Source organism: Microtus oregoni, unplaced genomic scaffold (genome assembly GCF_018167655.1).
Source record: "Microtus oregoni isolate MIOR12 unplaced genomic scaffold, Mior012 000064F_ref0000363, whole genome shotgun sequence".
Classification (NCBI taxonomy): domain Eukaryota; kingdom Metazoa; phylum Chordata; class Mammalia; order Rodentia; family Cricetidae; genus Microtus; species Microtus oregoni.
Genome location: NW_024543874.1, coordinates 9,980,577 through 10,007,078, shown reverse-complemented (window position 1 = coordinate 10,007,078; position 26,502 = coordinate 9,980,577). Strand labels below are relative to the sequence as shown.

Genomic DNA, 26,502 nt, shown 5'->3' with positions numbered 1-26,502 from the left:
TGTCCCCTCCTTGCCTGGGGAACAGTGGGGTGAGGAAGTTAGGTGAGTGCAGGGTCAACAAGCTGGTGTGTTATCCAGGGCGGCTGTATCCCCACTCACTTGGCCAAAGATACATGAGGTATGCACACAGAGATGGAGGCTACATGCCAGCACACAGACCACACACACATACACACAGCCATATATGTGTATATAAATTCAACAAATGTGTACACATATATCTATATGTATACAAATAGAGAACAGCCATGGGGAGGAAAGATCGAGATCTTCCCTTTCCAATGTATACACAGACAGACACATGCATGCACATGCATACATGCACACACAAACTTGCAGTCACACAAACCTCACATGCCCTCACATCCATCTGCCCATGTCAGTCCTGTGTGGGGTGGGAGCTGCGGTTATCACGCTACTGAGGCTTCCTCCTGGCTTCTACCACTTTGTCTATCCCAGGACTCTGTAAAAGACCAGCTGCTGGTTGCATTGGAGCATGGGGCCTGTGACACTGGGAGCTGCCTCCACGCCCTCTCTGTCTTCCTGGGGAATACCCATATTCAGCTCAGATACTCAGGTAGCGTCAATTCTGCCACCTGGGCTACGCAAGGCTTTTTTTCCCTGGGGAGTCTCTGCAGTCTTCTTCTTCAGGGTGCTGAATGGACCTGTTGCCCACTGTCCTTACTCTGCAAACTCAGGCCTACCCCCCTGCCTGCCCTCCACACACTCCCCTTAGATTTCAGTAACCATCCCTTCTAGATGCCCACAACTGAACTTACTGCCTACAGTGCCTCATGCTCCTATCTCAGGGGCAGATACACTATCTCAAAGGCATCTTCCAAGCAGTTTCTGCTGGTCTTCAGAAGTAAGCACAAGTCACACAGTTATAAGAGTTGGAAAAGCCTTGCAATGAGCTGCTGAGGTTGGCCTCTCTCACCGACTGTCCCTCCAACTCTGCCAAGCCCCAGCCTGCTGCTGACTCTCATTACCCAGCTCTTCCCACATACTGATCACACAAACAAAGGGATGTGCAAAATTGCATCATGATGTGTGTTCTTGAGCTATGGTGGTCTCTGGCAGAACAAGTGGCCTCCAGGGGTCACTGGAGTCGTTCCCACATCCCTTCACACCAACGCATGCTCTCCCATCTTGCCAAATCTTTCTCCTCTTGCAACCCCATCCTCCCACAGGCTCCCTATCACATGGTCAGGCCTCTCTCTTCTAGGAGCTGTGCTGGTGGATGGGCAGGATGTAGGCTTGCCCTGGAATGATGCTGAAGGCTTCAATGTTTCCCGTGCCTCCTCTGCTTTCTTGCTGTTGCGCTGGCCTGGGGCCTGGGTTCTCTGGGGAGTGGAGGATCCTGCAGCCTACATCACCCTGGAACCCCATTATGCCTACCAGGTGTGCAAGAAGGCCAATGAGTGTCTGGGTTAGGCTAAGTAAGACTGGGTTTCACTTTTATATGTCTTCTGTGGCTCAGGTACAGGGTCTGTGTGGCACCTTTACCTGGAAACAGCAGGATGACTTCCTGACACCGACTGGAGACATAGAGACCAGTGTCACCGCCTTTGCTAGCAAGTTCCAAGTGTCAGGTGGTGAAAGGTGCGCCTCGATGGATAACACCCCACAGTTCTCCTGCAGCACTTACTCCCAGCGCCTCACTTTCGCAGAGGCAACCTGTGCCATCTTGCATGGCCCCACCTTTCAGGTACTAGGGCGTCCCCCTCCTCTGCCCATAAGATCAAGGATCCAAACTGCAAGAAAGAGTCAAGGGCACAGGGGGGGCAGCAATGGACTCCCAAGGGAATGGAATCCATGAAGAAAGAACTGCCCCTTTTCTTTTTGTCCAAAGGAGTGCCATGGGTTAGTAGACAGAGAGCCGTTCCGATTGCAGTGCTTGGAGGCTGTGTGTGGCTGTGCCCCTGGCAGGAACTGTCTGTGCTCTGTGCTCTCTGCCTATGCACGCCGCTGTGCCCAGGAGGGTGTCCTGCTGCACTGGAGAAATGAGTCGCTGTGCCGTGAGTCTCCCAGCCCAATCAGCCCTACTCTGGGCTCCTCACCTCCTTCTCCCAGCGCCACCCCCAATTGGGGAAAGTTGGACGGGGCAGGAACTCCTTCCTTACCAGACTGTTGCTATGCACCTTTCTCCTGTAGGGATATGAGGACTTGAGGTCTAGACAGTGATGCTAAGCTTCTGATTTGCATGTATCCCTGTGCCCAGCTGTCCTGTGTACTGGTGGGCAGGAATACCAGGAGTGTGCCCCAGTGTGCGGTCATCATTGTGGAGAGACAGAAGAGTGTAAAGAGCTTGGCAGCTGTGTGTCTGGTTGTAACTGTCCCCTGGGACTGCTGTGGGACCTTGAGGGTCAATGTGTGCCTCCCAGCATGTGCCTCTGTCAGCTTGGAGGTCGTCGTTACAACGTTGGAGACACTGCCACCAAGAAAGACTGCAGCCACTGGTAAGAACCACCACCTTTGGACATAAAGAAGAAGGACTTTTGAGAGAATGGCTACCTGTGTTACTACGTGGTCTCCGTGGGTTGCCAGGGAGGGATGGCAAGGTGCTGATAGTTCCTCAGTGCCGGGGCACCGTCAGCTTCAGGAAGCTCTTTTATGCCCACTACCTATTTATTGCATCGGTTTTACTTCCTAGCTATAGTCTAATAAAGTGTGGGGGATGAAAAGCCATTCCTTCTTGGCAGATGAGGAAAGTGAGGCTCAGATATGTAGACAATTTATTACAGAGAAGGAAAGATGAGGTCTACACGTAAGGAGGCAGAGGTAGGCTCCAGGGCACCTCAGTGAATCCCCTCTGCTGCTTGGACAAGTGGTAAATGTCTTAGTCACTTTCCTTGTTTCTGTGACCAAACACCTGACAAGAAACAACTTGAGGGAGGAAGTGATTGTTTTGCCTCACTGTGCAAGGAAACACAGTCCTCCATGGTGGGGAAGTCATGGCAGCATTAGTCATGGCCACATTGCATCCTTAGCCAGGAAGCAGCGAGAGAAATGGAGGCTGGTGCTTGGCCCACTTTCTCCTCTTTATTTAGCCCAGGATCTCAGCGGGTGGAATGCTGCTGCCCAGTCAGGGTGGGTCTTCACACCTCAATTAACACAATCTAGAAAATCCTTATGGATAGACCCCGGGACTTGTGGCCAGCGAATTCTAGATGTCATCAAATTGACAGTCAAGATTAGTCACCTCATTAGGGGAGTTGGTATCTCTGTGCCATTCTAGAGTTCAGAGTCTAGCCCCACTGGAGCTGGACAGAAGGGGAATTGTGGATCCCGGGCATGTGGGCTTTCTGAACAGCCTGCCCTCCTGTGCTGGAGGCTGGGGTGTTGGAAACTGAGCTGTTCCAGTCTCTGGAATTAGGGCTGGGTTCCTACTAGGCATTAGGGGTTCCAAATACCTGCAGGGGTCCTCAGTATCTAGATTCCTGAGATCCCATGCTGGGCCTGGCTCTTCCATCTTCCCTACAGCATCTGCCAGGAGAGGGGCCTCTGGAACTGCACAGCCCACCGCTGCCCTCCACAGCAGGCACTCTGCCCCCAGGAGCTTGTCTATGCCCCTGGTGCCTGCCTTCTCACCTGTGACAGCCCCAGGGCCAACCATTCCTGTCTGGCTGGAAGTACTGATGGCTGTGTCTGTCCCCTTGGTACCGTGTTGCTGGTGAGGCTGGGAAGGGGACCCATGGGACAACCAGGTGCTCTCCTTATACAAGAACCCTGCTCTGCTCCCTAGATGTCCAAAACAGTGTTTTCACCCTCTTCCCAGGACAGGCACTGTGTGCCTCCAGATCTGTGTCCATGTCGTCACAATGGACAGTGGTACCCACCCAATGCTACTATCCAGGAAGATTGCAACATTTGGTATGCAGAATTCCAATCACCTGTTACCCTATGACCCTGTGACCCTTGAATTCCCAGACACTATGCCTCTTCTCACTGAAAGGGTTTGGAATGGTGGATGGGACAGAACATCCAGAGTGGTCGGGACACTGGGAACCCTCTAGAATCTCCCACACTCAGGGTCCATCTGGGCTGTCCCTGTTGTTGATGGCTCTGTCCTGTCTCTTGCCCACAGTGTGTGCCAGGGCCAACGGTGGCACTGTACAGGTCAGCGATGCAGTGGATGGTGCCAGGCATCTGGTGCTCCCCACTACGTGACATTCGATGGGCTGGTCCTTACCTTTCCCGGGGCCTGCGAGTACCTGCTCGTGAGAGAGGCTAGTGGCCGCTTCAGTATCTCCATCCAGAACCTGCCCTGTGGGGCCAGTGGCCTTGCTTGCACCAAGGCGGTGACTGTGCGCCTGGACAGCACGGTTGTGCACATGCTTAGAGGTGTCTGCGACTATCAAGGAGAGCTGGGATACTGCCAGAGGGTGGGGGGCACAGCAGGGTAGTCTCACGTCTCCTCGGCATGGCCAGGGCCCAGGTCTCTTTCAGTTCCTCCCCGGGTTTGATGGTCCTTATGGTGGGGTTTGTTGGAGCCAGAACTCTGGAAAATCAAAGCCCATAGAAGTCTTATGACCCCCCTGCCAAGGTCACCTAGGTAAATGAGCAAAAGAAAGTTTGGAAAAGTAACTGGGAGAACCAGGCTAAATTTAACACCCCATCTCTTCTCCAGGCCAGGCTGTAACAGTGAATGGAGTGGGCGTAAGGCTCCCCAAAGTCTATACAGGCCCGGGACTGAGCCTGCACCATGCTGGCCTCTTCCTGCTGTTGACAACACGCCTGGGTCTCACTCTGCTCTGGGATGGAGGTCAGACTCTGCCCTGGTGCCCTTAGCCCACACCAGGCCTTTGCACTGGTGTCCTGATTTCCCCAAAACTCTTCTTCCCGGTACCTGCCAAACTCAGAGGTTAAGACTGACCCTGGAAGCTGGACGGTGGTGGCGCACGCCTTTAATCCCAGCACTTGGGAGGCAGAGGCAGGCAGATCTCTGTGAGTTCGAGACCAGCCTGGTCTACAAGAGCTAGTTCCAGGACAGGAACCAAAAGCTACGGAGAAACCCAAAAAAAATCCAAAAAAAAAAAAAAAAAAAAAAAAGACTGACCCTGGATAGCTCACTAGGGACAGATTTCCAGTATGACAGCCAGGCCAAGATCTTTTCTGAATCCTACCCTCTGCTCAGTGCTCCCAGCCTAGTGAACACTCTGATTACAGTGCTTGAAAGTGGTTGGAACTTCCATGTTCTACTTTCCTTTTCAAAACATTACTTATTTTTATTTGGTGTGCATTCGTGTTTTGTCTGTGTGTATGTCTGTGTGAGGGCGCTGGCTCTCCTGGACTGGAGTCACGGATGGTTTATGAGCTGCTATGTGGGTGCTTGGAATTGAGCCCATGTCCTCTGGAGGAGCAATCAGTACTTTTAACCACTGAGCCACCTCTCCAGTCCCTATGTTATAGTTTCATAACTGTGTTTTTCTTCATTTTACAAACATGACAGCCTCACCAAAGAAGCATTTAGAAAATGCCAGGTTTCAGGAAGAAGTGAAAATAGGCCTGCTGACACCTCTCTACCCAAACATAAGCAGTTGGTGTCTTAGAAATACGGCTGTTAGTGAGGGATGGAGGGAAATCAAAATAACCCTGTCCTCTCGGCTGGGCTAGCCTGGAGCTTCTTTCCACAGAAGGGTAGTAGGGCCTCTCAGGCCATCCTGAAGCCTCTTGAGTCTGGCCCGCTTGGAGGATTTTGAAGCTTGGTTCCTAGCTGGCTCCCAGAAGTTGGTGTTTTCATTATCCTCAGAAAAGAGGATCAGCCCTGTTGGGTGGGGGTACCTGTGCAAGGAGCTGTCTAACCATGTATTTCTCTGGCCCCACCCAGCCGAGGGCTCCTAAAGTCACTTTTTATAATGCCACCAGGCACCCGGGTGCTGGTACAGCTGTCCCCCCACTTCCACGGTCGTGTGGCTGGGCTGTGTGGGAACTTCGATGGTGATGCCAGCAACGACCTACGGAGCCGCCAAGGAGTTCTGGAGCCCACAGCAGAGCTTACTGCCCATTCCTGGCGTCTCAATCCCCTGTGCCCTGAGCCAGGAGACATGCCGCACCCCTGTTCAGTGAGCAGGGCAACACAGCGAGAGGGAGGTGGGGGTGGGATAGCTGAGTTGGGGGGAGGCTCACAGAAGCACCCTGTGCTGCAGGTGAATACCCACCGGGTGAACTGGGCTCAGGCCCGCTGTGGGGTGATATTGAAGCCAATCTTTGCCTCATGCCACACGGAGGTGCCCCCGCAACAGCACTATGAGTGGTGTGTGTACGACGCCTGTGGGTAAGGAGGGGCCGAGGGGTGGGTGCCGTGGGCGTGCTGAGGTGTGTGTAGGGGGCGGGGTGTACGATCGGTCGATGGCTCCACCCACAGCTGCAACACAGGGGGCGACTGTGAGTGCCTCTGCTCAGCCATTGCCGCGTACGCGCACGAGTGTGCCCAACACCGACACCATGTGCGTTGGCGCAGCCAGGAACTCTGCCGTGAGTATGCCCTCCTCTGGCAATCCTGCCATACATCCAGCCCCTTGAAATGTGCTTCTCCTGTCCCACCAGCTGGCCATTTAATCACTTAGGTTCAAATGTGAACTGAATGCCCTCTCTATTGTTAGATGCTTCTTAATGGACCAAACATGAGAATGGCTGGCGCACAGGGCCAGCATCCTTCATCTTGGTTTTTGTTGTTGTTGTTTTGGTTTGGTTTTTTTTTTTTTTGGTGGTAGTGATGGGGATGTTGGTAAAGGTCTACAATATACATCCTGTGCTTTCCTTGGGTGTCAATGAAGCTGGCTTGCCTGTGCCATTGCGTCCTGGTGCCCTTGGGAATCAGTGAGCAGAGTCTCTTTTCTCGCCACCCAGCCCTACAGTGTGAAGGTGGTCAGGTATATGAAGCCTGTGGCTCTACCTGTCCCCCCACCTGCCATGACCATCATCCCGAGACCAGATGGCACTGCCAGGCCATCAGTTGTGTGGAGGGCTGCTTCTGCCCCGAGGGAACATTGCTTCATGGTATGTTGCTGGAGGTGGACACTATGGCTGGGTCAAGGCCACAAGCCTTGGCTGGACATCCTTTGTTCTGAATCCCATGCTCTGTGCTCTCAGGAGGAACCTGTGTGGACCCGGCTGCCTGTCCCTGTGAGTGGGGTGGCAGTTTCTTCCCACCAGGGACTGTGCTGCACAAGGACTGTGGAAACTGGTGAGCGGGACACCCAGGAGAAGCCTGCGCTCTTGGGCTGAACAGGCTGGCGTGTGGCTAATGCCAGGCCCCTTGTTGTGCTCAGCACGTGTCAGGAAAGTCAGTGGCATTGTGGAGGTGATGGTGCCCCCTGTGAGGAGATGGAACCCGGCTGTGCAGAAGGAGAGGCTCCATGCAGAGACAGTGGGCACTGTGTGCCACTTGAGTGGCTTTGTGATAACCAGGATGACTGTGGTGATGGCTCAGATGAGGAGGGTGAGTGTTTTTACTCGTGTGGCACTAACAGGGACAGATAACCAAGTTTGAAGCTGCAGCATATGTCCCCAGGGTGGCTCCCTAAGCTGGCTTCCCCTGCAGGGAGCTATGACTTAGGTGATGGGGGAAGACCAAGGGGCAGGGAGGGTGTTCTGGTCCTTCTTGGGTCAGGATCTTTGCCATCACTGCATCCTCAGCCTGCCTGCTTTCCCTATGCCAGGCTGTGCCACCTCAAGCTGTGGGGAGGGACAGATGTCTTGCCAATCCGGCCACTGTCTGCCCCTGGCCCTGCTCTGTGATGGACGGGATGACTGTGGAGATGGTACAGATGAGCAGGGCTGCCCATGTCCCCTTGGCTCTCTGACCTGTGCTGATGGTCACTGCTTGCCACCTGCCCTGCTGTGTAATGGTCATCCTGACTGTCCGGATGCTGCAGATGAAGAGTCCTGTCTGGGTGAGGAGTCGTGGCCCTGCCTTCAGCCTACTAAGAAACCCCTCTCAGGGTCCTGATCCTGGAAGCCCATATATATATATATATATATATATATATATATATATATATATATCCCCTTCTTTGCCAGGTCTGAAGGTGATACCTGTCAATGACTGAATGGAGATGTCCCAAAGAAATAGAATAAATGGTGACCCCAGGGGCTGGATGACTCAATGGTTAAGATTATTGCTCTTCCAGATGACCTGAAATCAGTTCCAAGCATCCACATTGGGCCACTCACAACCACCTGTAACTCCAGCTCCAGGGGTTCCGGCATCCTCTTCTGGCCTCCACAGGCACCTGCACACAGGCAGCTTACACTCACAGACACACAGACACATACACTTTTATAAGTCTTAGAAGGAGTAAGTCCCTCCTCTCCTCTAGTTGCAGGGCAGGTGAGCTGCACGTCTGGAGAGGTATCTTGTGATGATGGTACTTGCATCAGGACCATGCAGCTGTGTGATGGAGTTTGGGACTGTCCAGACGGAGCTGATGAGGGACCTGGTCACTGCTCTCTGCCTTCTCTGCCTACACCCCCTGCTGGCACTTGGCAGAGCACTTTCACCAGCTCTCTGAATACAGCACCAAGTCCTGTGGATAGTGCCAGCCCTGGTGAGTGTTTGGGATAAATAGGGTAAGAAAGCTGGAAGACTGAACTGCTCAGGCAGGGGATGGTGTTCCAGGTGCCCTGTATCCCAAAGAGAAGTATTTGGGCCATACTTTGGGGATGAAGACTCGGAATGATGTGTTCAGTGTTTGAGAGGAATGAAAGGTCCAGATTTATTTCCTGGTGTTCAGGGCCTCCCTATGAACAAGTGAAAAAGAACCTGGTAGACATTTAGGGACTAGGGGAAGGCTTGTGGAAAGCAAAACAGCTGTCAAACGCAGGAGAGGGTGGAACTAGATTGGGAAGGGGTATGCTCAGCTAGAGTTAGGAGTTCTGAAACTAGAGGGTGGCCCCAGAGGAGATGTGAGGGTAAGCTGGACCTGGAGAGCCAAGAGTCCACTCCCACTGGTCTAACCAACACACCCGCCGCAGTGTCCGCTTGCGGCCTCTTTGAGTTCCAGTGCGGCAGCGGAGAATGCACTCCTCAGGGCTGGCGCTGTGACCAGGAGGAAGACTGCATAGATGGAAGTGATGAGCTTGGCTGTGGTGGGCCCTGCATGCTGTACCAGGTGCCCTGCGCCCATAGCCCACATTGTGTGTCTCCAGGACAGCTATGTGATGGTGTGCCACAGTGCCCCGATGGTTCAGATGAGGACCCCGAAGCCTGCGGTGAGAGTCCCACACCTTATTCTGGACACCTCCCTTCTGCTGGTGGCTTAGCAGGCTGGGACCTGGCTCTTCCCAGGTGCCATCATTGCCCCTTGCTGTGGCTAGAGAGAGGCTATGGAATTGTTTTTGTGTTTCTTTGATCTTTCTTACAAAATCTTCCTTGGAAGTTTTCGATTTTCCCTGTAGGCCTGTGGGAGAAGAGAAAGGGGTCTTTTGTTTGAAGAAGAAACAAGAGACTGGGTGATAGCTGAGGGCACAGGGACGGGGACAGGTCTGTTTGGAGGCTCCCCCACCCCCAGCTTCCCCCCACTTTACCTGAGTGGAACTCTTTATGCCCTTCCACATTGACCCTTCACGCCCTGGCTATCTCACCAGAGTGGAGATCAAGCTGTTCACAGGAGGCTCTTATTTTTCTCCAGGACCATTCTTCAACCCCTTCTGAAAGCTCCTCTGATCCAGGACAGGACTATGTCTCCCGCTCTAATGTCCTGGCTTTCCCTGCTGGTCTCTGTGCAGGAATAGGATGGGGGAGCAGCAGCGTGGTAGGACACCTCTTATCCATAGGTTCCACCCAGCTGCCCTCATGCCATGGACTCTTCTCTTGTTGTTTGGCTCCATGGCTATGCCTGAACCCCCAACAGCTCTGTGACAAAATTCCCAGGGCGAGGATGGGCTGGACTGTGGTGTGAATACTGTTTTCTTGCTGGAGACACTCTTACAGTCTAGGAGGTGGTTTTCAGTCTTAGCTAACAGTTTGTTCTTCCCCAGAGAGGCTATTCGTCCCAGGAGGCACCAACAGGACAGGGGTTCCCTGCCCAGAATTCTCCTGCCCGAATGGCACCTGCATTGCTTTCCTGCTGGTGAGAGCCTCGGGTGGTAGGCTTGAATGGGCAGGCTCAGGTTTTGTACACCTAGCCGGAAGCCTGAGCCTGTTGCTTCTCCAGGTTTGTGATGGGAACCCAGACTGTGAGTTGTCAAATGAAGCAGAGGCCTCCCTGGATGAGCAGGATTGTGGGGTCTGGGGCTCCTGGGGCCCATGGGAACCATGCAGTCAGACCTGCGGGCCTGGAATACAGGATCGGAGTAGACGCTGCTCCCCTTCCCGACTCCCAGTGCTGCAGAACTGCCCAGGCCCGCAGCACCAGTCACAGGCCTGCTTCACTGAGGCCTGCCCAGGTGACGGACAGCCAGGACATCTGGGAGGGGGAGGGGCAGCAAGTCCTGAAGAAAGAGGGGGAAAGAGAGGCTGTTGGTCCCTAGCCTTGCCTGGAAGCCCTCTCCTCCCCAACACGCACACCATCCTGGCCTTGCCTTGTAGTGAACGGTGAATGGAGTTCTTGGTCTCCCTGGTCTCAGTGTTCCGAACCCTGTGGGGGCACCATGACACGCCATCGGCAGTGCCGTCCGCCCCAGAACGGGGGCCAGGACTGTGCCCTGCTGCCTGGGAGCCCTCGTAGTACCCACCAAACCAGTGAGTAAAGGGGAAGAGCGCAGAAGTAAAGGCACGAGGAGCTGATGATGCGATACTGAGAGAGGAGGAGGGAGAACACTCAGGGAGGATGTCCTCTAGTGGATGCTGGGGGAGAGGAGAACACAGCAGGAATAGAGGGTTGTTGGCGGTGCTGTGGGTACTGTGGGCACTGAAGACCGTGGTGGGCAGTGGTAGAAACTGGTCTCTGCCGAGGATGCCTCTCTATAAGCTCTGACCCTGTCCTTGCCTTCTTTCAGATCCCTGCCCCCAGGAGGGTTGCCCCAATGCCACTTGCTTCGGGGAGTTGGTATTCCAGCCCTGTGCCCCCTGCCCTCTGACATGTGATGATATTTCTGGTCAGACCATGTGCTTGCCTGACAGGCCCTGCAGCAGCCCAGGTGAGGGGGTACTGGAGAGGGTCTGTGGAGGCCTTGCTTTGCATGATAGCTAATGCTGGGCTTTACTTAGGTTGCTGGTGTCCCGAAGGGCAGGTTCTGGGCACTGAGGGGCGGTGTGTGAGACCCATGCAGTGTCCCTGCCTGGTGAGTGGTACCCGTTACTGGCCTGGGCAACGCATCAAAATGGATTGCCAGATATGCTCCTGTCAGGATGGGCGACCACATCGCTGCCGGCCCAATCCAGAATGTTCTGGTAAGCCTCTGCCCAAGCCTATTCCTGGGGGGCCTTATTTCTCCCCAGACCACCCAGCCCTGACTCCTATCTTCTCTCAGTGGATTGTGGCTGGTCCTCCTGGTCCCCCTGGGCAGACTGTCTGGGGCCCTGCAGCAGCCAGAGCCTCCAGTGGTCTTTCCGGAGCCCCAACAACCCACGCCTCTCTGGTCGGGGTCGACGGTGCCGCGGCATCCACCGCAAGGCCCGCAGGTACAGAGTAGGGGCCCAGTCTACCCTCTACCTCTTCTTAGGAGGTTGACTCTGAGAGAGACATTTCTCATCTGACAGAGACCCCACTAGCACCCTGTTAGATGACACCCTCCCCCTAGGCTGATACTTCTGAAGTATTTTCCTACTTAAGGTTTGTACCTGCTAGATCCAGGAGCCAGCAGACAGAACCTACAAATAGAGCTTGACCATTCCAGTGGCAAGAATGGGCCTCTGTTTCTGGGGGGGAGGGGGTGGCCTCTGCTGAGGCTTGTAGGGGCATAGTTGTTCTGCTGTGTTGATCTGCAGTGTTGGCACAGATTGCCTTCTTGCCCATTCTTTGTGTCTGTTGTGGTTGTTCTCTTAGGACCAGGGGTAGAGTGGGATTATAGTGTGACCGAACATTTACCCAGGATTTTCCCAGTTTTATTACTGACAGTCATAAGTCTGAGAATGCCCTTAGTCCAGCAAGTTGTGGGTGGCACTGAGTGAGCTCCCTCCTCCAGGAGGCTGTAAGATGTTTTCATTACAGGTGCCAGACAGAGCCCTGTGAGGGATGTGAGCAGTGGGGCCTCGTGCACCATATTGGGGAACGCTGGCGTGGAGGCCCCTGCATAGTGTGTGAGTGTCTGCATAGGGGTGTCATACGCTGCTCCCCCTATTGCCCACTGGGCAGCTGCCCCCAGGTAAGGGGTCTGAGAGAGTGGCAAGGGCTGAGCCTGGAGCGGTGATGTAGACCAACCAGGCTTGGGGAAACTGATGGAGCGGGTCAGAGATGGACAAGGGGTTTTGACATCTCTGTTCTCACAGGGCTGGGTCCTGGTGGAGGGAATGGGAGAATCGTGTTGTCACTGTTCACTGCCTGGTGAGTGGGCCTGAGGGGTGGCGAAAGAGCCTCAAGAGGAGAAGACCCCAGTGCAGACTGTGACAGGGGGCAGAGGTCCAGTGTTCTTATCCTCAAAGTGTAGCTGTAAATTGATGATGTTAGAGCTTACCCTGCATGCATAGTTACATAAGCTGTCCACTGCTCGAGTCTCCTTCTAATGCCTATGGGGGCTCGAAACTGTGCCTGTTATGTCCGAAAATTGTTCTGGCCTGGGAGTTTTATTCTGTTTTTAAAATAGTAAGCAGAGGTGAAAACCCCCAATTCACTCAAAGGGCAAGAGGGACCCTTCCCCACTGGAATTTGTTCTCGAGAAGTCATGAGCTGTAACATGTTCCAGGAAGTGTGGAGGGCCAGAGTGCTGGGTGGGTGGCTGGTGGCAGCCTCTCCCATTCTTTCGCCTGACCACTGCATCTCTGCACAGGAAAGAACCAGACAGCGGTCCCCGTGACCACTGCTACCCCTGCCCCCAGCCCTCAGATCGGAGCCCCCCTGGTCACCTATGTTCTGCCTCCTCTGGGGGGTAAGTCACGTGCTGTTTGGATGCTGAAAGGCACTGCCGGACCGCTAGGGAAGCAGGACCGCTGACACAGTGCCGGCCTCCTACTGTACTCCACGGCAGGTGGTGGAGTCGCCCATCCCCCAGCTCTGCCCTCCTTGCTTCATCTTTCTATCTTCCATACCCTCAGCTCCACTCGCAGCTCCCCAATTGTCCCTGCCACCCTCTGTTCCGCCCTACTCCAGCCTACCTCTCTCCCCTGCACCCAGATGCCTGCTACTCTCCCCTGGGCCTGGCCCAACTGCCCGTGTGGGCATCATCCCAGCATACAGAACACTCCACCTGGGCTGCCGTGGGCGCTCCCACCATAGGGCCTGACCCTAGAGAGGATGTTGATGCTGAGTGGCATGCCCAGCCTCTCTACCTGCAGCTGGACCTGCTGCAGCCTCGGAACCTAACTGGTCAGTGAGGAGGAGGGCATGGGATAGGGGATGGGGGTGGGATGGCTGCTTCAGTGCTGACCTTTGCCTTGCCCTGGTCCCTTCCTCAGGCATCATGCTGCAGGGGGTTGACTCTTCTGCCGCTTCTGTCACCAGCTTGTCCCTCCAGTTCAGCAGTGATGGCCTACAGTGGCATGACTATCTCAACTCACTGCCTAATACCGTGCCTCCACCCACGGTACTGAGCACTTCAGTCCCCACAGCCATTGCCCGAAAGGGTCTTTCGTTTCCCTGGGGGACAGTCCTTGCATTAGACATCTGTGAAACACCTGCTAACTAGCAGGCACTGTGCTCTGTGGAGCTGAGAGTCCAGCATCTGAACACACAGAAGTGACTTAGAATCTACACGTATGACCCTCTATAACAGCTTCCGAAGGAGCAGGACGGGAACACACCCAGTTCACAGAGGCCCTTGGAAGGGCAGCCTCTGTGGAGCACAGCAGGTGTTCTTCAGAGGTTGGCGTCCTCTGCAGGGAGACGGACCCCTTGCAGCCTGCTCTATGTGGGAGTTGCTTCTGTGTTATGAGGGTTGGGGTACACAGGAGGGGCACCAGAGTAGGGTGACAGTGGCAGCTTGAGCAGGAGGTGGGACTTGGGCAACAGGCAATATCTCCCACAGCGTTCATCCAGGAGCCCGAGCCATATGGCCCCTGAGGTGTGGACGTTGGACCAGATGGTACAGGCGAGGTACATCAGGGTGTGGCCCCATGATGGCCACCACAACGACAACAACCAGAGCAATGTCTTCCTGTGGGTGGAGCTGCTGGGCTGTAAGCCAGGTACAGGCCAGCTTGGGGGCTGGAGGGACAGGAGTGGGCACTGCGATGTCAGGAGACCTTAGTAACATATCCTCCACAGTGTCCCCACTGGCACCCCCATGTCCAGGGACCAGGCACCGCTGTGGCAGTGGGGAATGTGTCCCAAAGGGAGGGCCATGTGACAGCTCTGTGGACTGCAAAGACAGCTCTGATGAAGAGGGCTGTGGGCCCCTTCGTGCAGGCGCCAGCAGCAGGTATGGCCTGGCCTTGGGTGTTACCTGGATAGGAAAGGTATATGGGAGGAGTCCTTCCTGCCTTGTCTTCACAAACCATGCACGCTGAGGAGTCACAGCTGGGGGTTCCAGAGCCCTCATCACCATGAGAGCCTTGAGTTCTGTGCATTCTCCCGATACCTGGTGTTTCGCGGCTCTCGAAGAAGGATAACCCTTGAGTTTAGACCACCACCACCCAGTGCGATAGAAGAGAGACTCTCAGTTCCTGCCTGGTCCCGGAGAATGGACAATGGGAGCGTGTTACCTGCCTTTCAGTGATAATGGCAAGATCACGCTGAGACCACTATTAGAGCTCACCTTTGTCCAGTCTTAGTGGGCTGCACCCCTCCTGAATGCCATAACTTGATCCCTTCAGGATGGTTGGGCTCCAGGGCTGGGAGATTCCCTGGAGCCTTCCTGGTGGTTTCTCTTCCCAGAGTCCATTCCACAGCCAGGACCCCAGACCTCTCCTCCACTCAGCCTGGAAAGTTTTCATCGCAGACCGGGGAGGTGAGGGAGAAGCCAGCTTCACTGCCTCACGAATGCACTGTCTGCCCCTGCATCATCCTCCCTCTCCATACATTCAGTGGCTCCCCCTCCAGCTTGTGTTTCCTGGCACCATTCTTCCAGGCCTTCAGTCCTGAGCTTTGTGAGATCCAGCTCAGTGTCTGGGAGGGTGCTGAGGGCTAGAGGGACTAAGCGGTGCAGAGGGGTTCAGGGCAGGGCACTGACGTCGTACAATCTGGGTGGCAAGAGCTCTGAGTCACGGGTGAGGAGGCACCAGGGCATCTGTTTTGGGAATCTATGTCTGAAGTCCCCAAAGGCATCTGGGACAAAGCTTGAAGGATGGGGATATCTGTGACGCAGAAAGGGGCAGGACATTTCCCATTGACAAGAGACCTGTTCAGGGTCTTGGGGAGGCCTAGGACTTTGGGGAAGAGAATAGAGTTGTTTGCACAGGTAGGCCAGTGAGGGTATGGGCCAATGCCTAAGTATGCCCAGTTTATCCACCTTGCAGGGGAAGTTAGCTTAGTCATGAGTTCTTTGGGCCAGTGCCTGGGGGTATCCAGACTATTTACCTTGCAGGAGAGTCACCTCTGTCTTCAGCTCTGGGCTTCTTTAAACATATAGAGGTGGGAAGGAGGCAGCTGTGGCTTGCTGGAAAAGGGACGGGGCATGTGGAGCTGCCCTGGAGGCCTGAGCAGGGTTTCTGAGCTCTCTTCCTTTGTAGGGTCTGGCAGACACAGAGAACCAACAACCCAAGCAGGAATCATCCATGCCTACTGGAGGTATGTGCACAGACTCCAATCCCCTCCCAAAACCCCACCCTTACCATCACCTGTCCTTCTGGAGCCAAGGGCAATAGCATTCAGAGGCTAAAACACCCTGTCCTCTGACTTCCTCCAAGAGAGCTCAGGGTTAAGAGAGACTTGTCACCAGGTGCATGGTGAGGTCCCAACCTTCTCAGCCTACTAGACTCAGGGTGTGAGGTCTGAGGAGACAAAGACAATTCCCAGGATAATGCAGTTGTCCTGCAAGGTGGCTGCAGCCCCCAAGCCCTGGACCAGTCTCCTTGAGGGAGTTGAGAAACCACCTGGCCCCATCTTGTCTCTCTGCTCAGCTGGTTATGATGCCAGGCATTTTTCTGAAGTATTTGTTGACAACAAGTGCCCTAAGTGGACAGAAGAGTGGGCAGACTGCCTAGCTTAGGATGCTCCTACGCAGGAAAAGGGACTCCCTGCCACACATGTGCCGGCTTCCGCAATGGCTACTGATCAGCCACCTGTACCACAGTCCCCAAGGGAGCAGTGTCAATGCAGGGTGGGAAGGTATAGACCCCTGGAGCAGCAGACTTGTACTGACTCTAACCTGGAAGATAGTGGATGCACTGTGCCGACCCAGGGCCTCAGTTCCCCGACCTGTGGATGTAGGAGGCTCTTTTCCGTGAACTCCAGTGGACGCTGTTCAGTAGTCCGGCTAAACCATGTGTTTGTGTCTTCTGTAAAAACTCACATCTGGGCCGGGCGATGGTGGCGCACGCCTTTAATCCCAGCACTTGGGAGGCAGAGGCAGGCAGATCTCTGTGAGTTCGAGACCAGCCTGGTCTATAGAGCTAGTTCCAGGACAGGCTCCAAAGCCACAGAGAAACCCTGTCTGGAAAAAACAAAAAACAAAACAAAACAAAACAAAAAAAAAAAACAAACTCACATCTGCAACTTGTGGGCTCATGGGATGAATCCAAGTCTTATTCTAAATCTGCTTCCAAAAGCAGATGTCTTTGAAGATGAATATTTTGGCAGAAAATGCGTGGCTGGCTATTCTTTTCACTATAGCTGTGAAGAGGCTCAAAAGGTAGTGTTTCTTCACGTGGTAATGTCCTCACCCTGTCTCAGCCACGCTTGCTCCTTCTACTGTTAGGTTTAAAAGACTTCAGCCCTCTCCTCTAAACATCTTATTTTACAGTGGCCTTGTACTAGAAAGTTGCTCTATCTTCTTGCAACTAGAGTACAATATTAGATCAAACCAGGGTTTTCCTACTTTCCCTTAACTCTCTTCTTCAGTTCCTTGGGTGGCAGAATCTACTTTTTCAATCTGAGGGTCTCTCCACGGTGGAATGTTGTCTGTGATAGCTGTGGATATCCTGTACCACACGGAACCAGAGATGCCCTCTTCCGGGTCTGTCTCACCCCTCCTGCAGTCCAGTGAGCTGAGCCAGTATCCTCTCGGTCCCATTTGCGCTTCTGAGCTGCCTCTGCCTGTTTCAGGGCAATCCGTGCAGATGGTCACCACCTTCTCCACATTCCCTTCTGGTACCAAGAGCCTGCACCCAGAAATGGCAGTTGTGACCGTGCTTCCCCCACAGTCAGTCACTCCAGCAACTCCTGTTGGTAAGACTCTTCAGCCTGAAAGGCCTGTGTGAGCCAGGCTTCTCTGTGAGGAGCAGAAGCCACAGGAGCTCCATCACTTGGATCTAGGTCATATGGCTCCACGTCATTTTTAGCAGAGTGGGCCCAGGACCCCCAAGCTTCCTAACCCAGCTCACTCCCTTTTTATTACCTCAAGAAAGGCAGAAAGAAGGGTATCCTAGATGCTAAGTGGAGGGAAGTTGGGGTCTGCCAAGAAGTGACCACAGAAGGAAGGTAAGGGTGACTGGGTCCCAAGTCAGCTGACTGTGGTGGTGTCCTGCCTGCAGGCCAAAGTGTCACCCCCAGGCCATTCCCACCCATGCGCTGTGGCCCTGGGCAGGTGCCCTGTGATGTGCTGGGCTGTGTGGAGCAGAAGCAGTTGTGTGATGGAAGGGAGGACTGTCTCGATGGCTCCGATGAGCAGCACTGTGGTGAGTTGGGGGCTTACGTCATGCCCTGGAGATGGTGAGACGGTTTCAGATCTGGGTAGCTCATGTGGTAGGGAATTGAGAGGGACTGGGACAGCAGGGACTAGAGAGAAATTGTAAGAGCAACTGGAAGAACCAGTGCCTCTGAAGGTGATGGAGAGAATGAGATAGACACCGGGGTCCTCTCTAGCTGCTGAGGTTACCCCCCTATCTTCCCACTTATAAATTGATCCATCCACCCATCCATCCATCCACCTACCCATGTATTCAATGATCTAGTCACCTCTTTATGTATCTACCATCTACTGGCTCTTTTAAAAAATATTTATTTTTCTTGTTTTTATTTATGTATGCATCACTCTAGCCCCCACTCACCTACTCTTAAATCTACACATTCATATATACTCCCATCTTTTGATCCATCTTTTCATGTACACATGCATGCATCTGATCATTTTTCAATCTGGCCATATCTCTCTCTATTTGTATATCCATTAGTCTATTGGCCCGTCTATCTATCCATCTACCTGAATATTAATTTACTATATATCTAACAGTTCTATCCATCCATCCATCATCTCTCTCTCTATCTGTCTGTCTGTCTACCTACCTATTCATTTATCCTTCCACTTGCCTACCTACCTGTCTACTTATTTACTCATTTATTTACTGTCCCATTCACATGCTCATCCCTCTATCCGTGTACCCACAGACCCATCTATCTGTCCATATAGTCTCTGTCTATCTGTCCATCCGTCCACTCATCCGTCTCTCCAAGGTAGATAATTTTGATCAAAGCTTGGTCTGCCAGTCATAAAAGAAAGTGTTAACCAATCACAGAAACTGGGGCCCCGAGGAGAACCCATTCTGAAAGAGAGCAAGGAAGAGGAAGGGTTGATCTGCATACACTGACTTCTCTCTGTGTAGTCACAGTGGAGAAACTGTGAGAACTGTGGAGAGGAAGCCCTGTGAGCCTCATCCTGCGTGAAGGCTCCGGGAGGCGCTCCGAGGGCAGGAAGGCCAGAGCTTCTGCTTAGCAAACTGCCCTGATCTCGGCCTGAAGTTCAAGGAGCTAAGTTTCTCATCCAGACAGCAAATGTTTATATGACTCCCTTCTCTCTCCTCAAATTATGAATTGGCAGCAAGTGCTGGTCCCTTCACCGTGCCTACCACTGCCCTCCCTGGATTGCCAGCCTCAACGGTCCTCTGCTCCCCGAGTCAGCTGAGCTGCGGCAGTGGGGAGTGCCTGCCTCGTGAGCAGCGCTGTGACCTTCAGCTGAACTGCCAGGATGGCTCTGATGAAGACAATTGTGGTATGTGCTGGATGAGGTACAGTTCCGAGGGCTCTGCTTCTGCGTGAGTCGCCTTCTAAGCTCTGGCGTACTGTCCCCTGCAGTGGACTGTGTGTTGGCACCATGGTCTGGCTGGAGTGATTGCAGCCACAGCTGTGGCCTGGGCCTCATCTTCCAGCGCCGGGAGCTGCTGAGACCTCCCCTGCCTGGAGGCAGCTGTCTGTTGGACCAGCTCCGTAGCCAGTCCTGCTTTGTGCAAGCCTGCCCAGGTAGCCTAGCACCCCAGGAAGAAGTCAGGATTGACTGTTTGCTGTGGGAGACCTGGGTTGGCTCATACCAGAGACCCTCACCTAATGCCCTGTTCTCCCTGGAAACCCCTGTGTCCAGCCTTTTTAAGGACTCTGGCACAATGATAGCCACATAATCACAGCCTTCAAAGAGCTGTTCCCATACTCGCTCTCCTGGCCGTACCCTCCCTTGCCTGCCTAGGTAGCTCAGGGGAGTCCCTTCACTAAAGGTTCTCCGGCTGTAAACTGTCATTCCCACTTCCTTCCACCCATGTTTCCGAAATGTGTGAGCATGAAGGGAGACAACAGAAGAGGGTATTTCAATGACAGCTGGCTGTACCGCTTACTTGTCCCTGACTCCATACCTGAAGGCTCTGTAGGCCTTACATTCAGTACTTCTCACACAGTGGCTCCCAGCCTACTCTGTGTGCTGCTGAGATGGGTACCCCTACACACGCACACGCACACACACACGCACACACACACACTGGGCTCCCCACAGCACTCACATCAGGTTCACAACCCTGGCTTTCCTGGCTCCCTTGTTTCACTGCTACCAGATGTACCCCCATTTGAGGGCTCTGCCATTGCAACCTTGCCAGGGGCTGGATCTCTGTTCTTAGAGTCACTGGGTGTCTTCCCATGGTTCTCTCACCTATGGGCAGTTTTCCAGAATAAAGGGAGTTGTAGGGATGCTAGAATGTTGTCCCCACTTGCCAGGCCACTGGCCTCCAAGGGGCTGGGAGAGGCTCCCTGGCTTGGCCTTCCCCTCTCTACAAAGCCTGTGTCTCCTTGGAGTATTTCTGGTGGACCCCTTTTTTCCTCTACAGTGGCTGGGGCATGGACAGAGTGGGGGCCCTGGGAGCCCTGTAGTGTCTCCTGTGGAGGTGGCCACCAGAGTCGCCAGAGGAGCTGTGTGGACCCCCCACCCAAGAATGGTGGTGCCCCCTGCCCTGGGCCTTCCCATGAGAGGGCACCCTGCAACTTGCAGCTCTGCCCAGGTGACACAGGTAACAGGAAGCTGGCTGGAGGGATGTTCAGCAGTGGAGCCCTGGGGTTTGTGTCCGGGCCTTCTGGCACCCTTCCTACTTGTGCTCTTTCTTCCTGAGACTGTGGGCCGGGCCGTGTACACGTGAATGCTGAGCTGTGCCAGAAGGGGCTAGTACCCCCATGTCCACACACCTGCCTGGACCCCAAAGCCAACAGAAGCTGCAGTGGGCACTGTATGGAAGGTGAGACAGAGACAGAAAACGCAAATACGAGTTGCCTACCCATGCCGGGTACTGGCCCTAAGGGACTTCCTCTCCTTGCACCCAGGATGCCGCTGCCCTCCTGGGCTTTTTCTCCAAGACTCTCGCTGCCTGCCCTTCTCTGAATGCCCCTGCCTGGTGGGCCAAAACCTGAGACAGCCTGGGTTGACGTTCCTGCTGGACAACTGTAGCGAATGGTGAACATGCTGGGCTGAGGGGCGGTGCTGGTCCAGGGTCGAGTACTGGGGTGAGAGAAGGCGCTGGCTCCTGGGAGGACCGAGATGAAGGGTGGTACTGAATGGAGGGAGGATACTGGCCAGAGCTGGTACTGATGGATGCTCTACGCCTTCTGTCCTCTGCAGCACGTGTGAGGAAGGGGTACTGCTGTGTAAGCCAGGAAACTGCTCCCAGTCCTGCGGCTGGTCGGCCTGGTCCCCCTGGACACCTTGTGATCGCTCCTGTGGCTCTGGAGTGAGGGCCAGGTTCAGGTATGGAGGTGGGGCGGGCAGTGGACAGACGACAGAAGGATAAGGGAGGCAGGAGTACCTGTCGTGAAGGAGGAAGGCAGATGCCTAGGCAAGTCTCTCCTCAGGTCCCCCTCCAACCCTCCCGTGGCATTTGGAGGTGCCCCGTGTGAAGGTGACAGGCAAGAACTGCAGGCCTGCTACACAGAGTGTGGGACAGGTACTGTATGGCAGGAGACCGCCTTCTTATTCCCAGTTCCCTATCCTAGCTGGTACCTTGATGGGTAGTGAATAAAGCTGGGCCAGAGGAGGCTGGTGTCCCCATGCCTCCTTTCCTGTCTGGACCCCAATGCCAAAAGAAACTGCAGTGGGCACCATAGAAGGTGAGGCATAGCCAGGAAGTGGAGGTGAGAGTCATGCCCACCCCTCCAAGTTATAGTCCTGGAACCAGTTTCGGTTAGTGGGCTTTGAGCTGGGAGAAACTTGCTCTCATGAAGACATCCTGGGTACCTGGGCAGGCTAGCTTGGGTGGGACAGGCGTCTGCAGAGACGGGAAGAATGAGGCTGCTGGGCTGGCTGGATGCTTCAGGTGACCACGGCAGACACGAACACTTAGAGGCAAGATAAAGGCTGTAGTTTGTCCCTTTGCCTCCGGCGATGCGGTGTCAAGGGAAGTCACTGCAGCGCAGGCCAATCTCTGCCGGGGCTGGCCTGTGAGAGAGGAGGGATGGGCGACAGGCAATGGGAGGAGGAGGCTGCAGTCAGTGGAGGATGAGTGGGGGTCTCAGGCAGGTGGTCACAGGTCACAGGAGACTCTGAGACGTTCAGAAGAGTTGGGCTGAGGGACGATGAGGATGTGGGCTGCTGGCTGAACCATGGGGCAGCGTGGGCATGAGCTTGGCCGGGTTCCATGGAAGGCTCTGCCTTAGGTAAGGGTGAGGCATAGAGCTGCAGAATAGGGTCCTAACAGCAGAGGGAGTCACAGGAGCAACTCTTACCCTTGAAGGTCTCTTGGTTTTCCAGATCTGACCTGCGCCCCTCCTCACAACCTTTGCCTGCCTGGCCGGAGCCTCTATACAATAGGCCTGTACTGTCTTCCCTTCCAGACATACCAGGTTGGACACCCTGGACGTCCTGGTCCTCCTGCTCCCAAAGCTGCCTTGTCCCTGGGAGTGACCCTGGTTGGCGGCAGCGTTCTCGGCTGTGCCCCAGCTCCAAGGACACGTTCTGCCCAGGAGAGACCACCCAGGAGGAGCCTTGCATCTCTCCTGTGTGCCCAGGTATGTCTGGTGAACCAGAGTGGGAAAAAAGCAAAAGAGAATGACTCCTTGACTTGGTCTGACCCTCAGAAAGGAGGGAAAAAGCAAACTTGGTGGATATCCTTAAGCTACCCCCACTCAAAGTCTCCCTGGGGAAAAAAAACAATCCAGCACTCGATTGGCATTATTTGGGACCATCCTAAATACCTCCCTTTCCCTGCCCATGTCTTTCCACCCGTGACTGTGGCCTCTGTTCTTCCTGACAGTGCCAAGTGCCTGGGGTTTATGGGCCCCCTGGTCCACCTGCTCAGCCTCCTGTAATGGTGGCGTCCAGACTCGTGGGCGCAGATGCTCAAGCTTGGCTCCTGGGAATCCTGTGTGCCCAGGACCCCACACTCAGACCAGAGACTGCAATACACATCCCTGTACAGGTGCTAGACCCCTCCACTCTCTCAGGTGGCCTCGTCCACCCCAGGTTATGACCTCTCCAGCCTTCTCTTCTCGCTTAGCTGACCTCTGGCTTCAGAATAGGCCACACTCAGAGCTAGGGAACCTTCAGGATTTCCAGCATCTCTTCAAGTCCCCTCCTCCTCCCACTTGCTGGGAACCAGATACTGGGCCAGGTGCTTCACTTGCCCCTGATAAGTGCATGTGACCTTGGAGGCAGAGCTCACTCACAGGCAAAATCAGGGGGAGCAGCATCAGCCCAGAGGAGTCTGTTTCCTTAGCTTCTTGGTCCATTGGGCATTCTTCCTGACCCAGACACTGGTGTCCTATTCTCAAGAGCTTTTTGTATCCAGTGGAGCCAAGCCAAGGAGCAAGAGGAGGAAGTGGGAAAGGGCTGGAAGGGAGGGGCTTCCTCATCTCTGCTTGTCAATCACTGCATCCAGGCTTTCCTCCTTGTCAGCATCCCTTCTCTCCTGCCCTGACTCAGACACCCTCTGTCTTCCCATCTAGCCCAGTGCCCAGGAAACATGGTGTTCCGCTCAGCAGAACAGTGCCACAAGGAGAGGGGTCCATGCCTTCAGCTGTGCCTGGCACAGGACCCTGGAGTAGAGTGCACTGGCTCCTGTGCCCCTAGCTGCAGCTGCCCCCCTGGCCTCTTCCTGCACAATGCCAGCTGCCTGCCCCGCAGCCAGTGCCCCTGCCAGCTGCACGGGCAGCTCTATGCACCAGGAGCAATAGCTCGCCTGGGCTGCAACAACTGGTAGGTTACTAGTGGAGGATGGGGCGGGGTCAAAGGGGGAGGGGCTGTGCTCCAAAGCTGGGCAGGGATGGACTGACACACATATTCACTCACCGGTGTGTGTGTGTGTGTGTGTGTGTGTGTGTGTGTGTGTATGTTGAGAGAGTGTTAGGCAGAGGATAGGGGCTGAATCTGCTGACAAATGCCTCAGGCAGTGACTGAGCTACAACACAGGTTTCTACAAGAAATATTCACCCAGCTGACTGTGGGAAGACGGTTTCAGACAGTCTTCTGCTATGCAGAATGGAACTATAGGCTGGAGAGGGGCTTCTTTTTAAAAATATTTTTTCATTCCTTGACAAATTCACACATGCATATGTTGTATTTTGACCCTGTTCACCCTTACTTCTCCCTCTAACTCCTTGTAGGTCCAGCCCAACCTCTTCCAACTTAATGTTGTCTAGATATTCATGGGTATGGGGCCATCCTTTGGAGAATGGTTTATCCACCAGGGCCGTGCCCTTAAAGAAGATGTACTTTCCTTCTTCCAGTTCCCTTCAGTTGTCATAGCTCCTCTACTAGAGGGCTCATGAGCCCCCCTGGAAGTGGTTTTCTCCTTCCTGAATGTAATTGTCTACACAGAATCCCTTGGATTCTGCTCTTTGAAGTATCCAGTTCTCAAAGCCAACACCAGGTTTTGCCAGCAGAGAGCGCTCTAACATATCCACCCCCACCCCCTTTCCCTTTCCTCAGATTTCTTCATTTCCTCTTCCTTTTTACCTCCTGGTGCCTCCTCCAGTTCCCTTCTTTAGTGTTCCTCCCCCTTTCTCTCCATTCTTCTGCTGGATTATTTTCTGGAATCTCCAGTGTTTGTATTGGGGAAAAATGGAAGGGCACAAAATATACCCACTTCTTCTAGAATTCTAGCTCTTTCTATATCGCCCCTACCTAGCCCTGTCCCTTAAAGTCATTTACAGATATTGTTTAATAAGTGCACGTGAGATAAAAGGATAAAAAGGTGGCCCTTGATGAAACTGTGTGACAAAGAGACAGTCCCTACCCGGCGGATCATGAAGCCCAATGAAGGTGGAGTTGGGAGGGAGGCCTGGGACTAAGAGTCTGAGTCACATCCTACACGTCATGTTGTGTATTTGGTGGCTTGGCTCCCTGTCCTTTGAGGCGAGATTCCAGTGCTTCAAGGGCAAGGGCTGGGTGGACCGTGCTGGTGCTCACTGAGCCCTCTCTTGGCAGCACCTGCCTCTCTGGTGAAATGGTGTGCACCTCAGAGCTCTGTCCAGGTACGCCCCCCATGCGGTGGTCAGTGCTCAGAGACTATGGGAGACCGTGGACCCTTCCGAGATAGCCTCCTGGGAGTGCTGGTGGTGTCCCAAGAAAGTCAGGGTCTGGATCAACTCTACCTGGTTTCTTACATCTGACTCCACCCCTGCCCCCGGCAGTTGCCTGTGGCTGGAGCCCCTGGACTCCGTGGACTCTCTGCAGCCAAAGCTGTAATGTGGGCGTTCGACGGCGCTTCAGAGCAGGCACCGCTCCTCCAGCTGCCTTTGGGGGTGCCGAGTGCCAAGGTCCCAACAAAGATGCTGAATTCTGCAGTTTGAGGCCGTGCCGAGGTAAGAGTGGGGGCCTAGGACCAGAGACCCGGTTAAAGAACCTTCCAGAGAGAAGCCAAGATACCCCTCAGGACCCCACAAGAGATATAAGGAACTTCCCTAAGGAATTCCACTAGGAGATAGTTCCCGGAGCCCTCTCTAGTCCTTTCCCCAAGAGAGACCCGAGAGGCCAGCCCACTTCCTCTCTGAAGGCACCATGTCTCCTAAGGTGGGGATGATTCTGTGGATGAAGAGAGGTGACACAAGAAGAAAGGGGTGTCTGGATAACCGGGCTGGAGAAAGAGGTGTGCTGGGTGTGGAGAGTGAGCTCTTCAGCAATCCGGATGCCACCCATAGGTCCCGGTGCTGAGTGGAGTTCCTGGACTCCGTGCTCGGTGCCCTGTGGTGGTGGCTACAGGAACCGCACTCAAGGCAGTGGCCCACACAGCCCCGTTGAGTTCTCTACCTGCAGCCCGCAGCCCTGTACAGGTGAGGGATGTCTTGGAGACACTCTAGTTCTCATTCCCACCAAGCATAACACTGTAACACCCCACCCCCACAGCCTTGTCCCTTAAAACAGTATAGCCTCCATGACAACCGCAGCAATAGCCAGAGCCGCTGCTTCTCTCTCCCATGCTGGGGGAAGCTGAATGGGTACCCAGAGCTGCTGCTTCTCTCTCCCATGCTGGGGGAAGCTGAATGGGTACCCAGAGCTGCTGCTTCTCTCTCCCGTGCTGGGGGAAGCTGAATGGGTACCCAGAACCGATGCTTCTCTCTCCCAAGCTGGGGGAAGCTGAATGGGTACCCAGAACTGATGCTTTTCTCTCCCATGCTGGGGGAAGCTGAATGGGTACCCAGAACTGATGCTTTTCTCTCCCATGCTGGGGGAAGCTGAATGGGTACCCAGAGCTGTTGCTTTTCTCTCCAATGCTGGGGGAAGCTGGATGGGCAGGCACTGGGCTGCCCTTTTGTCACGTGTGTCTATAGGACCAGTTCCAGGTGTGTGCCCCAAGGGCCAGCAATGGCTAGGCTGTGCCCAAGGCCCAGCCTCCTGTGCCCACCTCAGCTCCCCTAGAGAGATCAATCAGACTTGCCAGCCGGGCTGCTACTGCCTTCCTGGAATGCTCCTGCTAGTAAGTATCCCCACTGCCTGGCCAGAACTGGGACTGCATCATGGCTTGGGACCTTGGTTTGGCAGGAAAGAGATAGCCAGGGGCCTGGACAAGGGCAAAGCCAAAGGCTTGGGGCTAGAGTTAAAGATGCCTTAGATAGCTGTTCCCTTGCTTATTAAAGTAGCGATTTTACTCCTTTTTTTTACTCAAATATGTGTCCTCTTATCTGTCCA

General features: G+C 54.3%; 1 protein-coding gene across 1 annotated transcript in view; it reads left to right on the top strand.

Annotated features, from left to right (window-relative positions):
* The window catches only part of LOC121439970 (SCO-spondin-like), a 52,392-nt gene that overhangs the window by 5,057 nt on the left and 20,833 nt on the right, over positions 1 to 26,502 (top strand). Inside the window, 49 exon segments of the mRNA XM_041640639.1 lie at positions 460 to 577; positions 1,226 to 1,401; positions 1,481 to 1,708; positions 1,853 to 2,018; positions 2,222 to 2,459; positions 3,484 to 3,673; positions 3,779 to 3,873; positions 4,088 to 4,344; positions 4,631 to 4,765; positions 5,869 to 6,065; positions 6,150 to 6,277; positions 6,368 to 6,477; positions 6,853 to 7,002; positions 7,096 to 7,189; positions 7,275 to 7,444; positions 7,665 to 7,898; positions 8,331 to 8,552; positions 8,980 to 9,216; positions 9,985 to 10,076; positions 10,161 to 10,392; positions 10,535 to 10,687; positions 10,945 to 11,085; positions 11,156 to 11,338; positions 11,419 to 11,569; positions 12,099 to 12,252; positions 12,377 to 12,431; positions 12,874 to 12,972; positions 13,218 to 13,409; positions 13,499 to 13,626; positions 14,068 to 14,218; positions 14,307 to 14,460; positions 14,916 to 14,988; positions 15,710 to 15,771; positions 17,191 to 17,366; positions 17,672 to 17,815; positions 18,955 to 19,125; positions 19,209 to 19,373; positions 20,222 to 20,401; positions 20,501 to 20,623; positions 20,709 to 20,838; positions 21,004 to 21,129; positions 21,234 to 21,325; positions 22,212 to 22,385; positions 22,631 to 22,795; positions 23,322 to 23,571; positions 24,802 to 24,848; positions 25,008 to 25,178; positions 25,515 to 25,646; positions 26,145 to 26,290. Of these exon segments, the coding sequence (XP_041496573.1) occupies positions 460 to 577; positions 1,226 to 1,401; positions 1,481 to 1,708; positions 1,853 to 2,018; positions 2,222 to 2,459; positions 3,484 to 3,673; positions 3,779 to 3,873; positions 4,088 to 4,344; positions 4,631 to 4,765; positions 5,869 to 6,065; positions 6,150 to 6,277; positions 6,368 to 6,477; positions 6,853 to 7,002; positions 7,096 to 7,189; positions 7,275 to 7,444; positions 7,665 to 7,898; positions 8,331 to 8,552; positions 8,980 to 9,216; positions 9,985 to 10,076; positions 10,161 to 10,392; positions 10,535 to 10,687; positions 10,945 to 11,085; positions 11,156 to 11,338; positions 11,419 to 11,569; positions 12,099 to 12,252; positions 12,377 to 12,431; positions 12,874 to 12,972; positions 13,218 to 13,409; positions 13,499 to 13,626; positions 14,068 to 14,218; positions 14,307 to 14,460; positions 14,916 to 14,988; positions 15,710 to 15,771; positions 17,191 to 17,366; positions 17,672 to 17,815; positions 18,955 to 19,125; positions 19,209 to 19,373; positions 20,222 to 20,401; positions 20,501 to 20,623; positions 20,709 to 20,838; positions 21,004 to 21,129; positions 21,234 to 21,325; positions 22,212 to 22,385; positions 22,631 to 22,795; positions 23,322 to 23,571; positions 24,802 to 24,848; positions 25,008 to 25,178; positions 25,515 to 25,646; positions 26,145 to 26,290 (7,557 nt within the window).